This window comes from Berghia stephanieae, chromosome 4, assembly GCF_034508935.2.
Source record: "Berghia stephanieae isolate SIO BIC M18660-M18661 chromosome 4, UCSD_Bste_1.3, whole genome shotgun sequence".
NCBI classification, from domain to species: domain Eukaryota; kingdom Metazoa; phylum Mollusca; class Gastropoda; order Nudibranchia; family Aeolidiidae; genus Berghia; species Berghia stephanieae.
Genome location: NC_088363.1, coordinates 86,424,930 through 86,441,487, shown reverse-complemented (window position 1 = coordinate 86,441,487; position 16,558 = coordinate 86,424,930). Strand labels below are relative to the sequence as shown.

General features: G+C 36.9%; 1 protein-coding gene across 4 annotated transcripts in view; it reads left to right on the top strand.

Moving 5' to 3' along the window:
* The window catches only part of LOC144971462 (heat shock 70 kDa protein 12A-like), a 15,190-nt gene extending 3,698 nt beyond the window's left edge, over positions 1-11,492 (top strand). For 3 of the 4 annotated variants that reach the window (XM_078912398.1, XM_078912397.1, XM_078912399.1), the window contains exons 2-7: positions 1-219; positions 3,561-3,849; positions 4,773-4,936; positions 5,463-5,684; positions 7,576-7,750; positions 8,477-11,492. The exon at positions 1-219 is cut by the window's left edge and continues 35 nt beyond it. In XM_078912398.1, the coding sequence (XP_078768524.1) occupies positions 3,573-3,849; positions 4,773-4,936; positions 5,463-5,684; positions 7,576-7,750; positions 8,477-9,528 (1,890 nt within the window). In that variant the 5' untranslated portion in view covers positions 1-219; positions 3,561-3,572 and the 3' untranslated portion in view covers positions 9,529-11,492. Of the gene's footprint in view, positions 220-2,921; positions 3,021-3,560; positions 3,850-4,772; positions 4,937-5,462; positions 5,685-7,575; positions 7,751-8,476 lie in introns of those variants that run through there. The other variant, XM_078912400.1, reaches the window with a different exon arrangement.
* The last annotated feature ends 5,066 nt before the right edge of the window (positions 11,493-16,558 follow it).

Genomic DNA, 16,558 nt, shown 5'->3' with positions numbered 1-16,558 from the left:
AGTTGAACTAAACAAACTCGGCTAATATTAATACACCATACATAAGAAAAATAGTGCAATGAGATTGTGTGCGTGTGTGTTTTGTGACGCTATAAACGATATACTAATCTTGACGTGTTGATTTAGAAACGTTCTAAGCAAAACAAACGCTGATCCGCTGTGGTTTTTGTCGTCGGAAAGTCGTTATAATCAGAGATAGGAGGCTGCTGACGGAGTTTGGTATGTCAAAATTGTTGATGTTGTTGTTAATGTTGTGGTTGTTTTTTATTTCTTTTTCTTCTTCTTCTCCTTCTCCTCCTCAACCTCCCCCTCCTCCTCTTCCTCCTCCTCCTGATCATCATTAAATCAACGTCGTCGTCGTCATTACCACTTCATCATCATCGCTGTCATTATCATCATCCTTTGCCATCTCATCGTCCTTCCTATTATCAATGATAATCGTAATCACCACAATAAAATTGATAATAATAATGATGATGATGATAATAATAATAATAATAATAATAATAATAATAATAATAATAATAATAATAATAATAATAATAATAATAATAATAATAATAATAATAATAATAATGATGATGATAATAATAATAATAATAATAATAATAATAATAATAATAATAATAATAATAATAATAATAATAATAATAATAATAATAATAAGAAGAAGAAGAAGAAGAAGAAGAAGAAGAAGAAGAAAAATAATAATATTAATAATAATAATAATGATGATGACGATGATGATGATGATGATGAGGATGATGATGATGATGATGATAATGATAATATGATCACATCATCATCATCATCAAATGGTGGTTCTAAGAGTAAGAGCGCGCTGGACCACCCTGAAAGACTGTGTGTGTGATACAGTATCCGACAAAAAATAGAAAGAAGGAAAAATCAGCCTCAATACATTGGGCCAATATAATAATATTATAACCATAGATTCAACCACAAGGTGACGCACAAGAAGTTTTGTTTGTGTGTTTGTTTACAGACGGAATAATACATCGTGTACTTAGGATCCTGATTATCCCGCCCTACAGAAACAAAACGACGTACCCACCTTCACTTTTTAAGAACTGGACTATCTATATTTTTAAAAATTATGTATTTATGTGGGTTTAAAAGGTAAAATAACGTCATTTGCGCCATAGTTACGCAGAAATAAATAAAATGTGAAATTGAATGTAAGCTTCAATTTAATATACGAAAACAGAATATTATATATAAATTAAATTGAAGCTTACAGTAAATGTCACATTGTTATTTATTTATTCGAGCTTCATTTACATAGTTACGTAGACACGAAATGGTTACGAATGTTGCATTTTTAACATTACACTAAGAAAACATACTTGAGACAGTAGTATAGTTATATTTTAAAGGGAAATAAGCTAATGTATTGTCACAGCCTCAATACCACAATACTTATCGCCTACGTATAATCTTACTATAATTTATTGACAAATTTATTATTTTCACACGTGCATTTATTTAAAAAGCAAGATCCCAGTTGAGTTTTTGAAACACATCAAGAACATTCTTCGCTTTGGTCGTATAGAAGCTGTGGGTGTATTTGGCGATAATCAATCATGTCTCTCTTCAATGCAATATTTAATCGGCCCTCCAGATCCTGAACACAAATATTTTTTTTTCCAAACAAGCAAAGTTGATTTTTGACCAGTTGACTGCCGTATTCTGAAAAGACACATATTTTGAAATTTGACCAAAAAAAAAAACCAAAAAAAAAAACAACTCCTCCTTCAAATATCGATCGATTTTAATGACCCCCCCCCCCCTTACAAAAGAAAAAGAACTCTCAAACCTGGGACATCGTGAAACGAGTTATCTCACTGGTTGACCAATTGGATATTCACTTACCTTTCGCCGTGCATTGTGACGTAATTCTTTTGTTAAGCCACAGGCTATAAATTTACAAAGGATATGATTTGATCCATATATATTAATGCTATGTGTTTAGGTAAAATACTCACAACATCCGTCAGCCGTGTATATAACGTCCCAACACACAAAACTGTGTGTAACCTTGAACGTTTATAGATTGGTATAATTTATTGTGAAAAACTCACCAAAGTGGTTGTCTAAAAGCAATAACAAACAGCTGAGTGACGTCAATTTCGTTCCTTCTATAGTGTTAAAATATTGTGATAAATACTCACAAACTATAAGGTTACGAAGTCCGAGTGGTAGCTATGTTACTTAAGTAGTATGGCAATGGCAATAAAATAACTCATTACGTTGAATTAAAATACTAATACTAGCCTTCTAAAACAGAAGAGAAATATTAAATCGCTACTGAAATCATTGTTAATCACGGTAGAATTGATAGATAAGCGTGTCTTACACACACACACACACACACACATAAACACGCACACACACACACACACACACACACACACACACATTTACTAATACGATATACTTTATAATTTGGCAGATAACAATTGTTTGTTTTGCTGGGTTTTTTTTTTTACTGTGTTTAGAGATGTCAAATTGTTTCATTTACCTTTGTATTTTTGGTTACAAAAACTGTATCACAGAAATTGCAGACTTCGTGGCAAAGTTAGAGCACGATGAAACTTTAATTTCTAACTCCAACTTCGTGAAAAAAAAAAAACAAACAAACAAAAAAACAATAAACAAAAAAACAAAATATATATATATATATATATATATATATATAATATATATATATATATATATATATATATATATATATATATATATATATATATATATTCCTTATATTTCAATGGGCCAAAGAAACTACTATTTTCCGATTTCAATCAGAAGAATAATTTTTTTTTAAAAATAAAAATAACCTGGACAAGTCTAATGAACAAGTACTTACGACTAGTACTAGTATTTGTCATGATGTAATCAATGTGATAACACTTTGTAATATAAGATAATTCATAACGGGTGTGTAACGATGTAAGGTCTGCATGCGAAGTTGTGTGACAGCATATTAGGCTAATGTAAGAAATGTACGTATATTTTCAACAATTTCTCATTGCAATTAATAACTAAATATGAATTGTCATTTTGGAATACTTCAGTTATTAAAGTTATCATTATAATTATCACCGTTATCTCATAACTATGACCACCAACACCACCACCACCACCACATCATCATCATCATCATCGTCAACGTCGTCGTCATCGTAATCATCACTCTCACCACCATCATCACTGTCACTGTCACTGTCGTCATTATCGTCACAACAACCATCACGGTTTTCATCAATATCACCACCACCACCACCACCACCACCACCACCACCACCGCCACCACCACCAACACCGAAACCACCACCACCACCATCCCCACCACCAAAACCGACACCACCACCACCACCATCATCACCACCAACAACACCACCATCACCACCATCAACAACACCACCATCACCATCAACAACATAACCATCACCTCCATCAACAACACCACCACACCACATGTCCAAGTTGTTCCCAAAGCTACTAAAGGCACTATTTATTTTGCTGATTTCCTCAATGCTTAGATTACCCCAAAGATGGCGGAGGTATCCGACCCTAAAAGCACCAAACCCGAAGCGACTTCAAGACAAAATTCGTCCAAGATGGCATCCTCGATGACGTCGTCCATGGTATCCACAACATCAGAAACGGCTATGACGTCATCACGAGTAGACAATGAAGACCTGGCCAGTACTGCAGAGTACCAAATAATTGGTGCCATTGACTTTGGAACAACATTCAGCGGATACGCTTACAGTTTCTCCAGCAACAAAAACGCCATTCATGTAAACAAGAATTGGGGGCAGACACAAGGTGAGTCAAAATTCATCATCATCATAATTGCCGAATTGCCTTTTTCACCCTGGGTCAGGGTATAGGCCACAGACAAACAGTTCCCATCCTTCTCTATCCCGAGCTAACTTTTTAAAAAATCTCATTCCAGGTCTTACCACTTCTCTGTATATAAATATCAGCTTCTTTAATTCTTCTCCATGTTCCTCGTGGCCTTCCCCTTGATCTTGTGCCCTGAGGGTTCCAGTCCAATACTTTCTTTGTTATAGTGGAGTCATTCTTTCTAAGCGTGTGTCAAAATTACGGACATATAAATTAATATGAAAACAACATATGAGTATTTATACAGAAGTTTTCTAAAGTTCCACTATGCACAAGGCACTTCACAGTGGTTTATATTGATTCCCGCAGAAAGGCAAATGGAAACAAAAGAATTATCAATTTTCAATGTGGAACAAGTAGCCTTGTATGACGCATTCGATGCTTTCAACTTCAACCAAGTCAACATTTAAATTTAAACCAGCATCAAGATCGAAGTCCCGTTTCCACATCCATTATTATAATATTTAGTTTCAGTTGCTTTAGCCACGATTATTATTATTATTATTATTATTATTATTATTATTATTATTATTATTATTATTATTATTATTATTATTATATTATTATTATCATCATCATCAGCAGCATCACCACCATCATCATCATCATCATCATTATCATCATCATCATCATCATCATCATCATCATCATTATTATTATTATTATTATTATTATTATTATTATTATTATTATTATTATTATTAACTTTAACATCATCATTATCACCATCATCACCACCACCACCATCATCACCACCACCACCACCACCATCATCATCATCATCAATTAAAACAAAACAAACACAGGCAACAAAACAACCATTTAAAAAAATTCTACATCAGGTTTCCTGCTTCACAAAACGCCCACCTGCCTGTTGCTCAAACCAGACAGCCAATTCGAAGCATTTGGGTTCGAGGCTGTGAGCAAATACAATGATCTGTCCGAGGACGAGGCATGCCAGTATTATTATTTCGACAGGTTCAAGATGAAGCTCTACAACAACAAGGTAACGAACGCTAACTTGGGGTGTGTGGGGTAGAGGGCGTTTAGGATGGATTATGGGGGGGGGGGGGGGGGGGGGGGGTGATAACTTCTTGTTATTTTTTAGTTTGTAAAAAGATGACGACTGTAGAGATGGTAGTGGTGATGGCTTTAGTGATGATGATGATGATGATGATGATGATGATGATGATGAAGAGGAGGAGGAGGAGGAGGAGGATGACGACGACGACGAGGATGAGGATGATGATGATGATGATGACAACGACGATGATGATGATGATGATGATGATGATGATGATGAGGATGATGATGATGATGATGACAACGACGATGATGATGATGATGATGATGATGATGATGATGATGATGATGATGATCATACCCACTTTTTTTTTTTCAGATCTTTATTTTTTTTGTTTAACTAACCACTCTTCGATTGCATTGAATCCATTATCTAACCTCATGCATTCAATGTGTTTCTACTAATCATTATCATGGATAACGCCCAATCTATTCTATTCCTGCCCCAGGACCTCACATCGGACATTCAAATCACGGACGCCAACGGCAAGAGTCTGCCGGCTGTGGACGTGTTTGCACACTCCCTCACCTTTATGAAAAAACATCTCCTGCGAGCAATAGGGGCCCACTTGGGTTACGACGCCCACCCGGACACTGTTCGATGGGTGTTGACAGTGCCTGCTATTTGGGATGAGAACGCAAAACAGTTCATGAGGGAGGCCGCCTTCAAGGTGAGTCAAAATCTTTTTGAGGTATACACTCAAACCGCTTTATACATCCTCCTGTTATACCACCAGTCTCACTTCACTTGCCGTTATCTTTTTTGTCGTTTGTTGCCTGGAACAAATCCTATAGGGAATGAGATTAGCGGAAGAGTAGCGTCCCTTGATTGGACGTCACCCGCGGAAAAGTTATTAGATAGAGAACGTCATGTTGGTTGTGCGCATGCGTCTCTCGTCCTCGCTTCCGATGAAAGCGGCATGAGACACTTCACCGAAAGCGAGGACGAGAGAGACGCATGCGCAAAACCAATTTGACGTTCTCTCTGTAAGGTGACGTCCAATCAAGGGACGCTACTCTTCCGATAATCTCATTCCCTATAGGATTTGTTCCTAAAAAGTGCCTAGAAACTCGTCATAGTGCCATCCGCCAACATCCAATCCAATGGCGAGAATGCTTTTTGTAAATATCATAGAAAAATATACTTGCTATACCGCCAATGCTACTTCAAAAAAATTGTCTTCCGAGTAATCAGGAGGTCTGAGGTTCGATCCCCAGTCGGATCAGGCTGACTTTTTGTGATGTTTTATTTTAATTTGAATACTTTTTTTTCTTCTTGCTTTGTCTAACACTGTTTCATACACACTTTTTCAGATTTGTTTCTTAGTACTAAACTATGGCCTTTACTTTGTGGCTTTCTGGTCTCGTGGTTTGACACTCGGCTTGTCATTGATCATTGGCAAAATTCCGCTGCCGCAACGAAATGTTAAGTCCTTGGAAGTGGCTTGTATTTTCTCAACAAACTCAGGTGTAAAGTGAGTACTTGACCGGTCGCAGCATTGTTTCTTTCGTAACATGGTAAATAATGCTGTTGAATTGGTAGCCTTTAGAAAGCGTTGTGAGCACATTTTCATTTAGTGGGTATTGCACTATACCAAACCTCCTTCTTCCTATCTCTCTGGTGGAAAACTGATATATTAGAAGTTTATATTCTTCTTCTTTTTCTTTGAACTTATCCCACATTTTGCAGAGTTGCCATAATGAATGCCACATCTCCATGTATCTCGGTTGATAGCATCATCCTCCTCCAGGCCCAGTTCTTTCATGTCGTCCTTTACCTTATCCAACCATCTAATCTTTGAGCGTCCCTTTTTCCTCTTTCCCGCTAATTAATTTGTATATCCAATACTTTCCTTCCCACGTACGCGCTCTCTCGTCTCTTAAGATGTCCGCACCATTTCAATCTATCTTCTCTCATCTTTATTGATACATTCTTCCCTTCAGTGAAGCAGTTTATATTATGTTCAAAGTTAAATCACTATCGAGTTGTTTCAAAGACAATGAATGCTACATGTTTGACTTATTTCCATCTTTCATTGCGGTGAGCATTGTCAAAATAAATCTCCATCACGATATTCAGTCATTGGCAAGGATATGACCTGCTTCCATGTCCTGGTGTCCTCATTCAATGAAGTATCTTCTCTCTCTCTCTCTCTCTCTCTCTCTCTCTCTCTCTCCCTCTCTCTCTCTCTCTCTCTCTCTCTCTCTCTCATCTATCTATCTATCTATCTATCTATCTATCTATTTCTCTCTATCTATCTACCTATCCCTCTATCTATCTATTTTCTCTCATTCTATTTCTCTCTCATTCTATCTATCTCTCTCTCTCCCTCTCTCTCTATCTATCTCTATCTCTATCTATATATCTATCTATCTATCTATCTATTTCTCTCTAATATCTAACTCTCTCTCTCTCTCTCTCTCTCTCTCTCTCTCTCTCTCTCTCTCTCTCTCTCTCTCTCTCTCTCTCTCTCTCTCTCTTTTCCTCTCTCTCTCTCTCGGTCTTCTACAAACAAAAGTGTTCATTATCATTCTTTTTTGTTTGTTTGTTTGTTTCTTCAGGGTGGTTTGATTGAGAAGACAAACAGTGAGCAGTTGGTCATCGCTTTGGAGCCAGAGGCGGCTTCACTTCACTGCCGACATCTTCCAGAGACAAATTTTGTTGGATTCAAAGACAGCTCTTCCACCAAACCGAGCTTTGACCCAGGAACCAAATACATCGTAGTTGATGCTGGAGGTAACTTTATGATCAGTGTTGACACCTACTTTTGGGCATTAATATTATTATTATTATTATTATTATTATTATTATTATTATTATTATTATAATTATTATTATTATTATTATTATTATTATTATTATTATTATTTATTATTATTATTATTATTATTATTATTATTATTATTATCATCATCATCATCATCATCATCATCATCATCATCATCATCATCATCATCATCATCTATATCATCATCTATCATTATTATTATATATTATTATTATTATTATTATTATTATTATTATTATTATTATTATTATTATTATTATTATTATTATTATTATATTATTATTATTATTATTATTATTATTATTATATCATTATATTATTTTATCATCATTATATTATTATCATTATTATCATCATCATCGTCATCATCATCATCATTTTTATTATTGTTATTATTACATAATATAATCATCATCATTATAACAAACTCTTACACAATCAAAGCCTACGGCCGCGCACATACACGTGCACATGCTCCAATTGAATAGGTCTTAAAATATGGGTGTAGTGTTAACAATGAGTAAATTTAAATAGTCATGAAAACTTTTGTAATGAGAATTAAAAAGATGTCTTTAATAAGTGCCTATATTATGAGCAGTTTGATACAATCAAGATTAAAAATATGCACTGCATTTCCCCCATCCACTCACCCCACCACATTTTCTGCTCAACAGGTGGTACCATAGATGTTGTTGCTCACAAGATTCGCAAGGACGGTCGCATTCGTGAATTATTTAGAGCCACTGGAGGGGCCTGGGGAGGTACAATTATAGACAAACAGTTTCAAAACCTGTTAGAGACCATCTTTGGAGAAGAATTTTTGTCCACATTCCAGAAAGATTTCCCAAAGGATTACGTGGAACTATTACAGGATTTTGAGATCAAGAAACGAGGGGAGTGTGATAGCATTAGGGTATCACTGCCCTACAACTTTTGTAACTTTCAACACAACGGTGTCTCTGTCCAGCAGGCAATAAAAACTTACTCTTCCGACAAAGGAGGGGAGGTCAAATTCTCTTCCGGTAAGCTGGTTCTTACTTCCGCTCAGGTTGCTGGCTTGTTCCAAGACGCATTGACTCAGATAAACGATCATGTAGAAACACTCCTACATAGACCGAAATGCAAAGATTTGCACACGATATTTTTGGTTGGAGGTTTTGCTGAATCACCGAGACTTCAAAACTCTCTTAGAGATAAATTTGGAGAGCGTGTCTCTATCTTGGTTCCCGAGGAAGCCAGTTTATCGGTTGTGAAAGGGGCTGTGGCATTTGGTCATGATCCAAGTGCAATCTGTCAGCGGATTTGTCGTTTCACCTATGGAGTTGGTAGTTATCTCCCATTTGACCCGGAAGTTCATCGGGAAGATTTGAGAGTTAACTCAGATGGTATGGAACTATGCAAAAATATTTTTCAAACATGGGCAGAAGTTGGAGAGGTCATAGGTCATAATGAAATTTGGCGAGAAACTTACACTCCTATAATAAATAACCAAAGAGGAATTATTTTTGAATTCTTCCGTTCTGCAAACAAAAAAGTGCAGTACACAGATGAGCCGGATGTAGAAAAATGTGGCTTTTTGGTTGTGGAAATGCCAGATCTGACAGGCGACAGGGAGCGACCTGTTGATCTCGAGGTGACATTTGGCGGGACAGAAATCAAGGTCGTAGGTTATGACCACACGAGTACCACAAGGCATGAAACTTACATTGATTTTCTATCTACCTAATTTGGGCACCATGAACGCATGACATTTGTTGTATGATCAGATCTATTGTCATGAGTCTCAATGACAATTTCAGTGAAAGGCGTAACTGAATAACAAACGGCCTCAAAATATTATTGTCATTGATCTGTTTACTTCTGAAACAAGATGTGTCACCTTCTGCCTGATAAATGAGAAGTCCGTGATGGTTATCCGTAGATAGTCAATAGATAACCAGACTGCACTATCATCATACTGTCTTCATTTACCACCACACCAGGATTAAACCGTTTAATATAGACTTGAGTTCTCATAAATCTTGAGTCTTAATATTATCTCTTTATTTTACTTTTCTTGGAGAGTTTGTAACAGTAAATGTGTCGGTCTAGGATCAAATAACAGCCTATATCAAAGACTACTAGAGTTTCTATAAATTTGACCAAAAATAATAAGAATGGATTGAAGATGACCAGATTATGCATGGACGTTGTCCGAGAAAAAAAAAAAGAAAAGAAAGAAAGATCACTGATTCAAACTGATCTTAGTTGAAAATGACAATATAATATTATTATTACTTTTCACTCTCTCTATAAAAAAGAGTTCCTTATGGATACTGAATTGTTCCAAAGCACTATTCGGTATCTGATACTGAATAGCCACTTCGTTATTATTATGGTATTTATATATAGCGCTTTACCCCAGTATACAAGTTTCTAAACGATTAGTTACGGTAAATTTACAACAACTGAATAACTTAGTGATCCGTTCAATTTGCAAAATTAGGTTTTTAAATTTCATGTCATCAAATCTAGATATATGTGGTGGATTATTGTTTTTTATATTATTTGTTGTATCTAGACGTCTATATACAACGCTATTTTTTTAAAGCTCAGCGTTTTATATAAAATTTACTTGAGAATTATAAAAAACGTATCATCATTGTAGAATTTGAATTGTCAGTAATGTGCAAAATGTAAAATCAATCACGTTTGATTTTTGTGTTATAGTTTAACTATCGAGTACTTAACTGGGTATAGTCTAGGTGTCGGTAACTAAAAGTATGATTTGACAAAAATATTGAGCTTTTATGAAAAATTATATATGTATAAAATGTGCTCTAGGCGCTTTACAATGAGTAAAAAGCCAACTGCAAGAATGAACACATGGGACAATAAATGCAGCATGTAAGACGCTAATAATATGAATTATTTTTCTTCGACAATACTGTCGAAGGGAAGAGCCGTTTTCAGTTATTCACCATTGTGGCTCGAACAGGGGGATTCTAGCCTATACAGCCTCCAAAACAGGTCAAAGCACGAGATCATTAAGCCACATGAAATCAGATTTATTCTCCGTTTTGGAGTTTGTTTTTTAAAGGCATATCCGATGTCTTATTTGCAGATTTTTTTTTTTTTTGGGTAGTCCTTCAGAACCATTAGGCCCATGGAGCCTGAGCTTATCCCGGTTTCTATAGCGTGAAAGGGACAAGAGCAATTGCTTGCTATCCTTTGGATAGGACGCTAGTCTATCGCAAACTAGGTACCTACATGAAATCAGATTTATTCTCCGTTATTTTGAAAAGGCATATCCGACGTCTACTTAGTTTGCAGGTCTGATAACCCAAATAGTTATGGGCCTCGTTGTTGTAATGGAAGCACGCTCAAACCAACACCAAATATTGTCCAATACAACAATGTGAAATCAGGCCCATAATTGAATTCGGCTACCAGACCTGCTGATATGTGCACATTGGGCATATCCAATCAGCTGATATATTATTGTTGGATGGCATTCCATTCCTTAAGCATAGTATGTATGTGCATTTTGAAAGCTTTTTCAACTTCTCTTACTCGTATCTGGTTATCTAATAATGATAACCTTTGTACATAATATTATGGTCTAATTGTCATTCCTATTTTTGATAATAAATGTATTCTCATTATGACTATGACTGTATAAATAAATGCTGTGCCTATTCCTAAAATTTACTATTTTGTTTTTTCTTTGTGTTTTTCTTTTCTATCGAAGAGTTGCATTTTGAGATGTAAGTCGGTTCCATATGTCTGTTGATAGTTGTATATTATTATTCCATCCCTTCCCTATACCCAGTAACGCGGAATAAAAAAAATAAAAAAAAATAAAAAAAATTCCCTTTATTCATCCCATAGGGGAAATTTGTCTCAAGGGTCTATTCCAGGCGTCAGCCGCAGTGCAGCGCCGCAAATTGAGCTAGGCCGAGTGGACTTGCTCAAGGCCACACATCGCAGCGGTGGATGATCGAACTAGGTACCTTTCGGGTACGAAGCACAGACCGTACCGCTGATCCCCGTAAAAAGGAATGATATCCAGTTTTTACGAAAATGATTAGACATATTTATGACTTAAAATGGTCAAACCTTTGTTGAGGCCATGTTTCAGTTCGAAGGTGGTAATTTTATTTTACATAAATGTAGAAAGACTGAACAAATACTGCTTCTCTTTGGAGGGAACACAACAAACTAAAGTGATCACTGGTAGCCTCCTTTTATTACAAACGGGAGAGCTCATAGAGCATAAGGGAATGTTGTTTTTGTTTTTAAGGGTTTTACGGCGCTTGCAACACATTTAGGTTATATCAGCGCCAGTAAAAAGGAAGAAAATGGGATAGTAAAAAGTTCCAGAATTACAATTAAAGCACCCAAGAAAAAGTAAGACAAAGGGGAATTGAGAACAAATAGGGATCAGATGTAGATTCCAAGAGCATACCACCAATGTACTTAGTTTGAAATCACCTACAAGTCTCATCCAGACACAAGCACAAAATCCAACAAAGAGGAACACACTCAAATGATTACATTATACATTCAAAATAAAAATAATAATACATAACAGAGAGATGATTTACAAGGAAAAAAATATCATCTCCCAAAACAATAACTATGCATTTGACTGTTTCCCTCCCAGCTAGGATTCCGGCCAGTGCCAGGACAAAACCAAGTTTTTTATTTTGTTTTTAAGGGTTTTACGGCGCTTGCAACACATTAAGGTCATATCAGCGCCAGTAAAAAGGAAGACAATGGATAGTAAATTGTTCTAGAACTACAATTAAAGCATCCAAGAAAAAGTAAGACAAAGGGGAATTGGTTCAAATAGGGATCAGAAGTAGATTCCAAGAGCACACCATCAATGTACTTAGTTTGAGATCACCAATAAGTCTCATCCGGACACAAGCACAGCCCCCACTAAGAGGAATACACTCAAATGCTTACATTATAAATTATAACAAATATAATAATACATAACAGAGAGATAATTTACAAGGAAAAAAATATCATCTCCAATACAATAACTACGCATTTGACTGTTTCCCTCCCAGCCAGGACCCCGACCAGGGCCAGGACAAAACCAAGTAATCTCATTCCGAGACAAAGACAGAAAGCATGTTGGATAACAGATATAAGGGGATAGAAGACACAGTATGTACCTCCCTGCCCGCTATGGGAGGTCAGGATCCCCACCCAGCATAAGGGAATTAACTCATTAAATTGATGAACGAATTATAAGGTCAATAAGTTAATAAGTATAAGTCAACGACCTTAAATTTAAATAAAACAAAGCAAACTACAAGCTGCATTATTAAAATAATTGTATGGCTTTTCAGTCAGGACACCGGCGGAGGAATTCAAAAAGTGGAATGAATCCTTGGAATACTTTGTCGCTGAGCGTATGTGACGGTGGATGTAGAAAGCACTGAGAAAGAAGAAGAAGAAGAGAAGAAAGAAGAAGAAAGAAGAAGAAGAAGAAGAAGAAGAAGAAGAAGAAGAAGAAGAAGAAGAAGAAGAAGAAGAAGAAGAAGAAGAAGAAGAAGAAGATTATGTTGCACAACACATAGGACAAACACATAAAAAAAAAAAACACTTGAGCTTTTATATAGGGCAATGTCCACTAAACGTACTCAAGGCGCTTTACAAAGGGCCCCTAGCCAATAGCAACACTTAACATGTAGAATAATACATGACGCCTGTTAGGCGATATTACAACTTTATTTCCTACAGAGAATGGTATCCAACGAGCACATGTCTTTCTGCATCCGCGAGGACGAGAGACGCATGCGCACAACCAACATGACATTCTCTCTCTAATAACTTTTTCCGCCGGTGACGTCACAGACTATGGGTGACGTCCAATCAAGGGACGCTACTCTTCCGCTAACCTCATTCCCTATATCCACTCTTCCCGATGAAATTCCAAGCCTTTGCAAAATGTCTTGTCGTTTTATCCAACGATTGGTTCGGTTAAGTTTGTCTGTTTGTTGTTGATTTGCTTCGCTAGATGCAATTTTTAAAAATTGAGCTTTTATATAGCGCAATATCCACTAAACGTGTTCAAAGCGCTTTACAAGTGGTCCCTGGTCAACAGCAACATTTAACATGTAAGGACGGGACATGACGCCTGTTAGGTGATATTACAATTTTTCGGACAGAAACGACGCTGTTAACGGCCAGGTACTTATTTTACACCTGAATGTGAGTAAAGAGCCTTCTCCAAGGACTCAACCAGGCGCCGAGCGAGGCTCTAACCCAGGACCTCCAACCCAGGACCTCCCGATCCGAAAGCGGGTGTCATACCACTAGACCACATAGCCGCAAAATTTGTGGACGACCACTGCGAGCGGCTCATGAATGTTGGTGGAGAGCATCAGTTCCAGTAAAGAACTGAACCCGCCTTTGAACAGTCCGGAAACCAACATACGAATCACCATAAACACGATTCATCCGTTGATGAACGTTTACGGGTTCACGTCTCTTTTCAGTAATGAACAGCTTTCTGTTTATTGTATAATTTGTGTGATGTCTTTTTTTAGTTTTAGGAATAGGGGTTCTTCAAATGAGATAAATCAAAACCAAGAAATAGAAACTAAACAAAATTTGGTGACGTAATAGAAGAATAATTCATTACTTTCTCTACTGTAACGTTTGCAAGTGGGAATAAGTTTAAACTTTACTTGTCCAAATGTAATACTAACGTTAGACAAAAATATTTAATGTTTAGTACCATTCACTTGTGGAATAATATTAAATTCGAAACAAAGTCAGCATGTTCTCTGGATAGTTGTAAAACTTTGATCGACCGAGAGTTGTATTATCTAAGATTTCAAAATGACCAGTAATAAATGGGATAGTAAAAAGTTGTAGAATTACAATTAAAGCACCAAAGAAAATGTTAGACAAAGGGGAATTGGTTCAAATAGGAAACAGATGTAGAATCCAAGTGAACACTATCAAAGTACTTAGTTGATATCACCTAAAAGTCTCATCCAGACATAAGCACAGGTCCCAACTACTAGGAATACACTCAAATGTTTACAAATCATATATGTATGTTTTTGTTTTTAAGGGTTTTACGGCGCTTGCAACACATTTAGGTCATATCAGCGCCAGTAAAAAGGAAGAAAATGGATAGTAAAAAGTTCTAGAATTACAATTAAAGCACCCAAGAAAAGGTAAGACAAAGGGGAACTGGGAACAAATAGGGATCAGATGTAGATTCCAAGAGCATACCACCAATGTACTTATTGAGATCACCTATAAGTCTCATCCGTACACAAGCACAAAATCCAACAGAGAGTAATACACTCAAATGCTTACATTATATACTAAAAATAACAAATATAATAATACATAACAGAGAGATGATTTACAAGGAAAAAAATATCATCTCCCAAAACAATAACTATGCATTTGACTGTTTCCCTCCCAGCCAAGACTCCAACCAGGGCTAGGACAAAATCAAATAACCTCATTTCAAGACAAAGACAGAAAGCATTTTGGAAAACAGATATAAGGGGATAGAAGACACAGTATGGACCTCCCTGCCCGATGTGGGAGGTCAGAATCCCCACCCAGCAAATCATATATATGTAAACAAAACAATACAGTGCATAACAGAGAGATGATTTACATGGAAAAAATATCATCTCCCAAAAGTATTAATACATTTGACTGTTCCCCTCCCAGCAAGGGTATCTCATTCCAAGACAAAAACAGAAATCAAGTTGGAAAACATGTATGGGGGATATAAGACACAATAAGTGCCTCCCTACCCACTATAGGAAGGGCAGAACCCCACCCAGATAAAGACAAAAGCATGTTGGAAAACTGATATAGGGGGACACAAAACACAATAAGTGCCTCCCTGCCCACTATAGGAAGGGCAGAACCCCACCCAGATAAAGACAAAAGCATGTTGGAAAACTGATATAGGGGGACACAAAACATAATAAGTGCCTCCCTGCCCACTATGGGAAGGGCAGAACCCCACCCAGATAAAGACAAAAGCATGTTGGAAAACTGATATAGGGGGACACAAAACACAATAAGTGCCTCCCTGCCCACTATAGGAAGGGCAGAACCCCACCCAGATAAAGACAAAAGCATGTTGGAAAACTGATATAGGGGGACACAAAACACAATAAGTGCCTCCCTGCCCACTATAGGAAGGGCAGAACCCCACCCAGATAAAGACAAAAGCATGTTGGAAAACTGATATAGGGGGACACAAAACACAATAAGTGCCTCCCTGCCCACTATAAGAAGGGCAGAACCCACCCAGATAAAGACAAAAGCATGTTGGAAAACTGATATAGGGGGACACAAAACACAATAAGAGCCTCCCTGCCCACTATGGGAAGGGCAGAACCCCACCCAGATAAAGACAAAAGCATGTTGGAAAACTGATATAGGGGGACACAAAACACAATAAGTGCCTCCCTGCCCACTATAGGAAGGGCAGAACCCCACCCAGATAAAGACAATAGCATGTTGGAAAACTGATATAGGGGGACACAAAACACAATAAGTGCCTCCCTGCCCACTATAAGAAGGGCAGAACCCCACCCAGATAAAGACAAAAGCATGTTGGAAAACTGATATAGGGGGACACAAAACACAATAAGTGCCTCCCCTGCCCACTATGGGAAGGGCAGAACCCCACCCAGATAAAGACAAAGCATGTTGGAAAACTGATATAGGGGGACACAAAACACAATAAGTGCCTCCCTGCCCACTATAGGAAG